We start from the raw sequence: 12,430 nt of genomic DNA on the forward strand, positions 1-12,430 counted from the left end.
TAAATGCACGGCCACGACACGAGCAACTCTCTCTCATCACAAAGCACCAGGGCTACTGCTTAGTATTCTGTCAACTTGCTCTCTACAATATTATTTTATTAATTTTGACGTAACTTGCGTTCTTGAGTGACCTTTTTGATTAAAAATTTTTAAATTCAAAAAATCAATTTGTTGCTAAAAACATCTCATTGTCTAAGTAAATAAATTTCATATTTTATTTAAAACTTGACTGTAAACTTGACAGTGGGAAAATGAAAAAAAAATATCAATTGATGCGTATTAAAATCTGTCTCTTTATAAAGGGTTAAAAGGAAATAAATTTTAACTTGTTAGATTTTGTGTTCCATAAACTAGAATTGGAAGAATTTTCCATTTTCACATGCACGCGGCAGAATTTTAATAAAATTATTTTATTTGCGCGGAGAATAAATAACACTCAATTAAAATGATATAGCACATTTTTATTTGAGTTGACTATATTATTTACAAAGTAACATAACATTGTAACTTACTTATTAATCACTGTTTTTTTCAACAAACACTGATTTTCATAAAATTAACGTTTCAATCATTAAATTCAACCAAACTTGTAAACCAGAGATTACTCCAGATATCTCGCATCACATTCATACATTTATTTTGATAGCAACCTCATTACTTAACAATGGCAAGTGACCAATATAAATATTAGGAACAATAAGAATGGATAAAATTAATAATTTCTTACAAATCTCTTATGATTCAACAGAATATTGCTCCTTCCACGGAAACACAACTGATCTCCTGACAATCAAATACAATTGTAACTGAAAAAATAATAATATTAAAATGAATTTATATAGAGTGATTTGTAAGAGATCAGTCATTTTTTCCTCAGAAGGAGTAATTTGCTGAAGGAGCATTAATTTTATCACACCTCATTGGCGCAATTTATTATTTAATGATTTATGATATTTTTCTTAATTTAAACCCATATAAGCTAAAAATCTAGAAAAATATTTTGCAGCTTAGTATTTTAGTTGGCACGGGAGAAAAGTTTAAGTGAAAGGTGTGCATTGATTGCATTGCTTTTCTTTATCTGAAAATTTTCTTGGGCTGTTATTTGTATAAAGCAACAATCATTGTATGAAATATTTTCAGAGCTGCAATTTTGATTCATATTATATTTTTTGTTCTTGTAAATTGGTTCTTTTTGTCTTAGGCACTATGATGCAGAGTCAATTTGTGTGCTAGCAAGTAAGAAACAAGCTATAAAAATTGAGAAGCACTGACAAACTGTGCATAATGTTTAAAGAGAGCTTGACTGTGAATTGCGCATAGCATAAACAGCTAGAGCATAGTCGCAGAAAACGTTATAAAAATGGAAGTCGAGGAATAGAAAAATTGTTTTCAAAATTACATACAAGCAGAAGCAAATTTATAATATAAATTCAAGATTAAAAACAGCAGAAATAATAGAAAATCATGTAGTCCTTCCACTTCTTAAAGTTAAAAAAAAAGCTAATATTTTCGAGTTCAGTTCCTGCCAGGTCTTTGTGAAGCAAGCTGAGACCTTTGAAGCATAGGAATGGCAAACAGCATGACCCCACTGGCAGCAATCGCAACACCTGATACCAAAAAGCCTGGGTTGTATGAGTGGAGAGCGTCAAACAACCAACCTTAAATTAAAAAAAATTAAGATGCGAGTTACATATTAATTGCAAAAATATTACCTGCAATGGGAGGTCCAAGGAGCGAAGCAATACCCTGGAAAAGGAGAAGCACTCCAAAGGCATTTGTCAGCATTTCGAGGCCTAGCAAATCTACCAATATCACTGAAGTCAGCCCAACATAAGCTCCAATAGTAAAACCCCACACAGATGTGTAGATCACAAGGCTTATATAGTCATAGCACAGAACGCTGGCCATAGTTGCTACAAATTTTAAATTTTATAAGAAACAAGTAAAAATTTTAACAATTATTGTAACTCACATAGGCCACAAATTGTGAGGCACGTGTTATAGACCAAAAGCCTATTGACCCACGGCTTATCCGAAATATAGCCGAGGACAATCCTGCCAACAGTATTGGCAATTCCAATAACTGCCAAAAGCATTGAGGCTTTGGTGTCTTCTATACCTAAACTATTGGCTTGTGGCTACAATATCATGCAATGAGTAATTAGCATTTAAAAAAATATTTTTTTAATACCTTAATATAAACATAGGGTATGTTGAAGCCAACACTTGTGCAGAAATTTGAAACGGTGAATAGGATGAAAACAGGATTTTTGAGCACGGAGAAATCAAGCATTTCCTTCATTGTGCTAGACAAGCCCCAGCAACCCTCCGATTCTTCAGTAACGACCACATCCTTTAGAATTTCTCTAACGGGTGTTGGAGGTTCTGTTACGATAATAGGTAAATTTTTAACTACATCCTGGTTAGAGCCAGGTAAATTCAGCTTTGGTGTAGATCTGCAAAAGTTTCCTTTGTCAAAATTTTCATTTTAATTAATTATCTACAAACTTGGTCATTGGAATGTTTGCGAGACTTCCTCGATAAAACACATCAGGCCTGTCCATAACACCTCTGTGTCTAGGGGTAGGTGTACGGGGGTGAGGGTGCAGCAAGGCAGGGTGGCTCATAGTCATTCGTGCCGTCTCAGATTGAAGAAATCGGCCCACATGTCCGCCGTTCACGGGTCTCAAGTCTGAAATAACACATTAAACCTTGGTTAAAATTATTTCTGGGAAGTCGGAATATTTTTGATAAAAAATGTTACTTTGATCTTGGCAAGAAGACTGTAATGGAGAGAGCAAGTAACAAGACATTAATTTTGGCAACTCGAGTGGCTGGATCCAGCCAAATATTAAAAAACGAATATATAATAGTAATGAAAAACATTATATTGAGGATAAATGTACCACTGGGATGCTGTCGGCCAATGTCATGAGCGGAGCAGCTGTTTGCTTTGGTTGGAGGCGCCAAAAGACCATTTGTATTTCCCCATTCTCCCTCCTTGGGGGTGTCACCATTGCAGACACTGTGCCTCCAGGTGCTAGGGTCATCTGATTTCTGTAATGTGTAACAAAAAATTTTTGCTTAATTTTTTTGGGACTAATTTAATCCTCACCTGAATATTTTGGATATTCAATGGCTTAAGTTCCGCAGCAATTCCATCTTCAGCTGTTTGGCGAGATGTGATCTTTTCCAGAGGCCTAAATAGCGCCCCAAAGAAGACGCAACTCAGTACTGATACTGCAACAATGAGAAGTGCTATCCTCCACTCAAGGGTGGCTATCATGTAACGGATGAGGGGTGCATAGATGAAAGTGCCCAGACCAGAGCCACAGACCGCAATACCAGTGGCGAGTGAGCGCAACCGTTCAAAGTAGGTTGTCACAGAGACAATTGCTGGCAAGTAAATCAATCCAAAACCAAAGCCTGAAATAATAAAAAAGTTTAGGACAACGTACAAACTGAGCCGTTTAAATTTAATCTATAAACTATCTTATATCAAACTTTACCTGTCCCAAGGCCGATTGTCAAATAAAGAACTTTGACACTAGGCGCATATATGCTTATGGCCAAACAGAATGAAGAAAGAATTGCCCCTGCAATGGTCACCGGACGGCACCCATACTTGTTTACTAGAGAGCTGGTGATAGGACCTGATATATTTGAATTAAAAATTGTGCAAATGGCTTAAAAATATAAGGTCTTATTCTCACCAGAGCATAGTGTAACTCCCACAAGAATAGAAACAATCCACGCCGTCTCTCCACTGCCAGTACCAAAGTACTTGATGAACTCATCAATAAATAATCCAAATGAGTAGGTGACACCATCGGCTAAAATACATTATTAAGCCAATATGAAACATTAAAATAAAGATCATTAATTGATAAAATTCCAATTAATAGACAGTTTGTGATTGTTTGAACTTAATAGCTTAAAAGATTTATATCATTGCAAATTATCTGATTAAAATTAAAGTGTTTATTTTCATAGCAATAAAAAGTGATAATCAGAAAAAATGGCGTGATTTTTAATCTTACCAACAATGTGGATCATGAAGGAGCCAAACACCACGAACCAGCCCCAACCGCCATCGGGAGGTGGCGGAAGGCTGCTGTCGTCATCATCGTCTTTGTTCTCGCGCTTGGCCGGAGGGTGCGTCATCTTGCCGATTCCAAGCTCCTGGGCATCTCCCAATGCCAGCAACAAGTGATTCTTTGTGCAACAATGAAAATGGTAAAAGGGGTTTGTTGCCCAGATTTAATAGCAGCGCATGGCGAAGTACATTTGTGTTTGGAAGCACAGGCGAGCTCCTCGTGTAATCACGTGTGTGAGCGCAAGGGTGATATAAACCTAATATCACAGATTAGAGCTCCAGTTTACACAGCAGTGCCATGGGTGGGGCTTAAGTAAAAATCATTGATTGATCGCTCCAGGCTGATAATTGTGTTTGCACATATTGTTGCAAGACATGAAGAACCCTTGCCGGCGTCTCAGTTTGACGTCTTATCTGCAAAAATAATATGAAAGTCAAATCAGCAAGAGGCTTGAAATTTGTTTTGGTTGAAAGTGGTTAATATTAAAAATGTTGAATTTATATGTTGATAATATTTTTATGTGAAGTGTTTTCAACCTAAAAAATTATATTACTTGATTAAGTTTCAAAGATTTTATTAATCAATAGCTTATGGAATGCTCTGCAATTAATATTCTCAATTTCATCAACAATAAATTTTAATAAATATCCTGAGCCTCTCCTATCTTTTAGTTTGTTGCACAAAAATAAATTGAGCTGGATCCATCTTGTGGTAAGCGTGTTTAGTTTGGTAGATTCTCTGTCATACTGATACATAATACAACAGATGACAGAGACAAAAAATTCAAATTAATAATATTTTAATCTCTTATTATATAACAGACGTCTCTTGTTGTGATGATAAAAAATAATATAAAAAAGTTAGCTAATATCCTGTTTAAGCCGCGCCAACCACATGACTTGTAAAAGATAAATTTATAAATTGCCAAAAAACAAGTCTATTAATATATGCAGTGTTGCTTGAGCACTTTAACCTTCAGCACCCCAGCCCAGAGTTAAAGAAAACTGCTTTTGAAATGGGCTAGTGAAATGATCATTTAAAAAAAGTAGCTGTTGTGTAATATGTAGCACAATCTAAAGGGCACAGGCCATTCAAAATAATTATGCCTCGCTCTAAATAGTTCAAGATCTAATAAGTCATTTTGTCACATGTGCTATAAATTTTATGGTTTTTATAGTTGTTTTTAATGAGACAAATCAACTTTAATAGCCCACTTAATTATGCATATTTTTCAGTTTCATTTATATGCCCACTCATTCATAATCACGATAGAAACACATTTCATGACCATTGTATATATTATTACCAAAGAATTCGGTGAAAACTGGCAAAAAAACCTTTAAATTTTGCAGAATAACAAGAAAATGTGATAACGGGGAATATGAAAGCAAATATATGCATAAAAATCATCTCGAAAGCACGTCAACTGAAGTAGGATTATTTGCGCTATCAACAACCACAAGGCCACGGCCTAAAATTGGACGAATATATATTATCAGCCAATCAGGGTCAAACTGAAATTTAAAAATGATAAAGAGTAGAAATTGGGGGGAGCAAAAATGCAAATTTTTGGTCAAATTGCGCTTCAAAAGAAAAGGAAAACGCTGTTTACTTGAATCAATTCTGGCCGCCAAAAGATAGAAATGGGCCATGGGAAATGCGCCACATGTGGAGGTTTGGCTCGATAAGACGGACGGATTGTAGTAAACAAACTGCCGCATTTTCATTTTCAAACTGCGGCGACACAAGTTCCGCTGGCGCTATAGGTGAAGGTTATTGAGGTTATCGCTTTGGAGAACGATGGATCGGAGCTGACAATAGGTTACGCTCAACTTCATTTCAAAGGCAAATGAGTCTGAACGGCAAGAAAGAAAACGAAATCTACGTGGGGCAGGGTTTAGATATGTTGGTATTTCTAAATTCTTTCTTAATTTTCTAACTCAATCTCAAGATTCAAAAGTAATGATTTTGATTTGCTTGATCCACTGAATATTCAGTTCATTTATTGGTTTTGAAATTGAATTAAAAATTATAATCAGGACTGACAATGAGTGTTGTTTCACCAAGGATTCACACGCCTTGGTGTCGTTTTGCGTAAAACAGCAAAATACTATAATGCCCTTATACTGGTGAGAAAAACAAGAATTCTTGGCGCGTACCCGTCGCATCATTGGGCGACCAAGTGCAGCTATCCGCATTGCCGTACACGAGGTCAAGGTAGGGCAGATGGGCTTTAGTGCTGTGCGAGTTGCTTCATATCACAAGACAGGCGCCACAAAGTGCTCAAAACGCATTTTACACCGGTCTCATTTACTTTCCGGTTTCTTAAGAACGTTTGTGTAAAAAAATAATGGAATAAAACATTATAAAATAAGAGACGTGAGTGTGAGTGATCGCTCAGCAGGGCAGAAAAGGGGACAGCCGAGAATGGCAGCATGAGTAATTTTATCTTGAGAGCAACGGAAGAGCTTGCGTCGATAAGAAGCCAAAGAAAAATTGTGAAACCGCGTGTACAAGCACGTGCTTTAGATTTTCTTATGCGCTTATTAAAAAGTTTAATTTAAATTTAATTTTTATTAATCTGCGAAACGTTATTTCAAATGAAACCTAGGCATTAGTGATTTAGTTCATTTTTGTCATCATTAAATAATGTCTCTGTGAAAGTGGCTTCAAAATTATTTGGCCATTGTAAGTTCTATTGCATCACAAACTAAGTATAACAATGCTCTGCAGAAATTTATAGTGTTGTAGGGGAAAATTAAAATAATAAAAAATTATTTGTGGCATAAAAGTATCACAGCTGTTGATTATGGGTCCTTCAAAAATTTATAGCTATGAGATGATATCATTTAATTAAGCGACGATTTAGATTGAGATTATGCTTTAGCCAATTTAAATTTTATGGCCTTTACGACAAACAACAGAAGTTATAAAAGATGGCCAAGATCGGTAACAAATTTAGTATACTAAATTGCCACGATTATTATTCCGTGTGCCTTTTTTAAGCTCAATGATGGAGCAATATTTGAAAATTCATTTTTTAATGCGATTATGATTTGCCAATGGACAGACAAGCGATCGATATGAGAATCCAATTAAACTAAGAACTTGGAGGGATTTGATTAAGGGCGCACTATCAGTTTCTCATTATTAAATTTTACTTTCTAAAATTAAATTAATCCTTGCTCTCCATTAATTCGTTTCAAGAGAAGAGACGATTGAGAACATTAAATTGATATTTTTCCAATGTTAACATTTAAGTCATATGATTAAGGTTATCGTTCAATGGCCTTTCCCAGAGATGAAGTATTATTGAAGTGGCATTTGAGGGTAATGGATACTTTCTGATTTGTTTAAAAACTTTTAAGGATCAAACACTTGCTCAAATTTTACTTGAGACTGTAAAAACTGTTGGCTAGAGCACTTGTGGCTTTTTAAAAACAACACTTTCTTGAAACATTATTATTTTATCTTTCCATTTGCTGCAATGCAACAACCAAAGTTATTACAAAATTATTATTTGCCTCTTAAAAAAGAACACCCCTTAAGATGAAAAAAATGTGACCTGGAAAGCAGTCTGCGGGATGCATTTCTTGTGCCTCGCTGTGCCGACACTAGAAGCCAGTTGCACAAAAAGCTTCCATGTGACGAGGCTGAGTTGTTTGTTTTGAAAAAGCAGTGCGCGTCTCTACAGTTGAGGCAATTATACTTTTCCTTGTCCTACATTGCGGAATGGCAAATAGTGTATCTTTGGATCGCATTCTTTTAATCAGCTGCAATTTACTAACAGTAACAGAAAATTGTACTTTGCATTTGCTTTAACTGTTCATGCTTGCCGTTTGTTGCATTTATTTTCCTCACCTTCTATGTATAGTGACTTTTGAAGGAAATAAATAAATCATATTAAAAAATAAAGATTTTAAATGAAAATTTTAATCAAACGAGAAGAAATGGATTTACTTGGATAACATATGTAAATTTCAATTATATAAAGAGGCAAAAAAATCCCGGCTATTCAATATGAAAAAACAACTGTCACATCTTGAGATAAAACGTAAAGCAATAAAATACTAAAGAAATAATTAAGAAATTGATAATTATTAAAATTCACTTCAGAGAAAAATTCAACATTGTATGCATATGATGCAGTCTTACAATTTACTTATTTGTTATTGTAATTAGAATAATGTAGTTTTAAGAGACAAATTAAATTATGATCCTTTCATTAAATATCTTGTGTCAAATACATTTAAAAGCTTTTTAATAGGCGTGTAAATATTGCTTGTGACAATTAAACTCGCAATATAGTGTGACTTTAAACAGGGTCAACAACATTACACGTGATTCATTGCGACAACTGAGGTGGTAACAGAGCCATTCCTTTGATCTTCCATTTCGCACTCAAACGCGAATTTTTTTACTCTGTAATTTTCGCAACTGACAAACAATTTACGCCGCCTGTCTGAGACGCCAATGATTGCTTTAACAAACGCATTGCCAAAGTCAAGTCTGCGCCTGGCGGATTCAAGATAATCATCAACAGTTCCATTAATATAAAGAGTTAATTTAGTTAAGTTGGAAACCATGTAACTCAACCGCACTGATTGATTTACTTGTGCAAGCAGAGCTTCATAGTGTCAGTGACTAGGCAACTCAGTTAAGTGGAAATGCGCTTCCAATACAAGGGTGAATGAATTGGCCAAATTGGGTGGAAAATTGAATTTGCACCAGATGCTCCCCGTCGCCGCTTGAAGTCTTTATCAGCCAAAGCGTTCTCTCTTCCCACCAAAGGGGAAAACATTTTGATATCATAAAATACAGTTTTTTTGTGTGCAAATTTTTTATCAGAAAAAATATTTTCAAGCAGAGGATGTGTAAAAAACGATTGATCCTGGATCAATGTGCAAAGAAATATTTTGACACCGAAATCATTCGATTTTATACCAGATTACACTGGTCCTTCCTGGCTGATTTAAATTGGGTTATTTTTTATAGGATGGCTATCTTTATCTGTCCTCAAATTCTTGCAAACATTCTGCATGTTAACGAACAACCACTGCGCCTATCCCCTTTTGCCGAGCAAACATGCGTTTTTAATGTGTTTGTTTTGAGTGATAATTTTTAGTGCGACCTTTTTAGACCTTGGTTTTCATTCTTTAAAAGGAACTTGAACGACTCGATTAATAAATTTGATGGATATTTTTTAACCGTTTATTAGGCAACCAAAATAAAAAACAAGACCGTTTAATTGTCAGCTGACATTCAAATTTTATAACCGGTTTATTAATATTAAAAAAAAAACTCCAGACTCTCGGGTGATAATTCTCACAGGGTGGCAGATACAAGGCCGTCACGGTAATCAACATAATAATTCTTTTTCGCAAGTCCCAATGTGAGACTCGAATGAAAAGATCGGAATAAAAGTTACCCATGCCGGCCGGGTTTTGAAGGCCAACACCGGCCCGCGAGTCCGGCGCCCACCTGATTCTCGGCGGAGCGCAAAGTGCGAAATCTTTCAATCTGGGCCGCGCGCCAAAAGCAGGCTGCAGAGTTAGCAACAGCAGAGCGGCCCTCGATTTAATTGAGTTTGTTGCTTCTCAACGCCAGCCGCAGCGTGTTTACCAAAATCTGACTGAGAAACGAAAATTCAAAAGGGCAGCTAGTGCGTTAAACTTGCTTGTGACGCACGTGCAAAGCGCCCGGCTAAGCAAACGGCTGCGTTTGGGGCCGGACGACTAGGACACTGTTTAACTACGCCCGAGTTCAAACTGCATCTTTATTTAACGCCAACTTCACACGACGTGTGTCCGGCGCAGCAGCTCGGTGCCAACCGGATTGTAAAAAGAGATGATTGCTTTATTCAGACTTATCACAATAATTAAAATGGTGAATTAAAAAATATAAATACTATACAACTTTGAATTATAAATTTTTTTGCCTAATATTAATCAAATTAATACAGCATATTATTTTTGTTGAACTCTGAATTCTGAATATAAAATTTATAAATCTAGTTGGGTTCTTACAAATATTTTATATAAATAATATATAAAATTGCTGAAAAATTGTGATAAGTCATATGAGGAAAAAACTTTACATCCGCTTTCAAATGACCACATTATCAATCTGTGGTTTGGTCTTCGGTCTCTTCGACCCACAACCACTGTTCAGTAAGAACTAGAATTTAAAAAATTACATAACAAATTAAAAATTTCTCGCCAATTGCCATAAAATACTGATGATAAAAAATCCCTGGAGATTTTTCTCCACTTTGATTCAAGATTTATTTATGAAACCAAAGTGTTAAATTTTATACATAGTTCTTGTTGGAACAAGTTACTGCCCCATTCCAATTCGGCATCACATGTTGCAGTGTCAAAATAATCATTTTTACGCCCACTGCAGAATAAACATCTGCGTTTTGCGCTTCATTGGTAGCAGCAGAAAATCAACGCGCAGTGCGGTGGTATTTCAAGTTTTGTTAGTCATCCCCTTTGACTTTAGTGCGAGGTCATTAAAACTTAAATTCTCGCGACACTGCACTCGGCCTTCGCAGCTTCTTCGGTTTGTTTTTCGTTCTTTTTATAAACACATGGGCTCGTTTTTGCGCACGTGGGATCGCGTTTGACTGCGGCAAGTGGACTAATAGAGTGTATCAGATTGAATGGAAGCATTGCACACACATGGCGTTGGAAACGAACCTAGAGCAGAAATATGAAAATGTTTTTCAGCCGCGAATTGAACTAGCGTGCGTTCGTCCTTGTTTATTATTTCTCATCAAAGTGGATTGAGATTAATTAGAGCAATTTAGCAGTCTTAATTCCATCAACAAGTTTGATTCGCCAGGCTTTGAAACTAATTAATGATGACAACTAGTAGTAAAAAGATAAGAGATAATTTTGTTTTGATTTTTCGGGAAATTTTTTTCCAAATAAAACGTTTTTGTTCAAAAAACTCTAAAAAAAATTTATCCTTGAATTTTTTATTTATTATTTTTTCAAATTTCCTGCATTATGAATGTGAACTAACAAAAGATCCAATGATTCATGTAATTTTCAAGTGACATCAACTTATGGTAGAATTTCACGATCGAGGGTTGATTCATGGTGATTTCATCGAGGAAAAGCCGATTTTAAATTCAAATCACCATGACATCAAGTTAATTAATAACGAGGGTAAATTAGGCCACATAAAAAATAGTTAAGTATATTTATTTTCCTTCCCAAAATTAATAAATTCATTTAATTTTTTCATTTATTTGTTCTCTTGTAACAAGTCATTTTTTAAGTAACAATTCCCGTGGACATAACGCACCCGCAAGTTGACTTAAAACGTGCATTTACATCAAGTTAAAGGATCATTTTTGTATTGAAATTTTATTATGCTTTGTTATTCTGTGTCACAGTGGCACCTAGAATGGTACCACGGTGCACCGTTTTTGTGTAAGGGTGGAAAAATCGATAAACTTTGTTGTGTTTTATCGCGAACTTGTAATTTTCCCCTGCCACAGAAATAAAAAGCACCGCATTTTTGTAGAAAATTATAGCTCACGAAAGAATTGCGTGCGTTTTTTAAGGTGAACCATATTCGTGGAAATTATTAACCTATATAGTACCAAGGACAAATTCAATCGCAAGCTTTAATTTCCTATTAAATTGACAAAACCGCACGCTTTTCCCTAGGAAATCTATTTTCGTTGCGTGAATTTTAGCCAAACACATTAGACTTTTCTGGCGAATTTCTCGTTGATCTTTTATTGCGACGATGCAAAATAAACACGGATGTGTAATAAAAAATTTATGTTGTTATTGTGTGCGAGCAGGTTGCTGGACTGTTCCAGCTCGAAAGCGTCGAGGGATGAGTTTACTCACCTAGACAAGGGAATGCGGACGGACTCGAGCTTGAGACACTCGGACATTTGGACAGTGGAGGAATGATCGGATTCAAGAGTGGACCTGTCTTCTTCCTTGCTGGTTAACCCTTCTCCACATCGCCGAGCTCGTTTATCCAACATCCAAAGCGACCAGTGAGTTATCTTACGTTTTCGTTATCGCACGGTTGTTGCCACTTGCCAGTGCAGGGGTGCAAGAGAGGGAGAGGGTAGGGGACATCGTTGGTGGGGGTAACACGCCTCGCTTACATACCAGCGCTATCTATACGGCGCCTTCTCGCATTCACATGCTCGAGGCGCCAAAGGCGGCACCTGACCCGACACACTTGCCACCCCCATGCATGCACCTGCCAGGCCTTGCGTGTATTTGGTTTTTTTGGTTTTTTTCATAAAAATCTTTTTTTTTTCAATGTGGATGTGGAGCCCCATGCGACATCCGTGA

General features: G+C 36.1%; 1 protein-coding gene across 1 annotated transcript; it reads right to left on the minus strand.

Moving 5' to 3' along the window:
* Positions 1 to 440: 440 nt before the first annotated feature.
* Positions 441 to 12,155, minus strand: LOC132200141 (uncharacterized). Its single transcript, XM_059625375.1, has 12 exons — positions 11,969 to 12,155; positions 4,286 to 4,510; positions 4,041 to 4,215; positions 3,714 to 3,833; positions 3,510 to 3,653; positions 3,116 to 3,426; positions 2,907 to 3,057; positions 2,509 to 2,692; positions 2,192 to 2,456; positions 1,973 to 2,138; positions 1,713 to 1,913; positions 441 to 1,658 (listed from the first exon to the last, which is right to left on the minus strand). Exons 3-12 carry the CDS (start codon positions 4,162 to 4,164, stop codon positions 1,516 to 1,518), a joined length of 1,809 nt encoding a protein of 602 aa, XP_059481358.1. The 5' UTR covers positions 4,165 to 4,215; positions 4,286 to 4,510; positions 11,969 to 12,155; the 3' UTR covers positions 441 to 1,515.
* Between the last annotated feature and the right edge of the window lie 275 nt (positions 12,156 to 12,430).

The sequence above is a fragment of the Neocloeon triangulifer genome, unplaced genomic scaffold (assembly GCF_031216515.1).
Source record: "Neocloeon triangulifer isolate White Clay Creek 2 clone unplaced genomic scaffold, ASM3121651v1 ptg000014l, whole genome shotgun sequence".
NCBI classification, from domain to species: Eukaryota; Metazoa; Arthropoda; class Insecta; order Ephemeroptera; family Baetidae; genus Neocloeon; species Neocloeon triangulifer.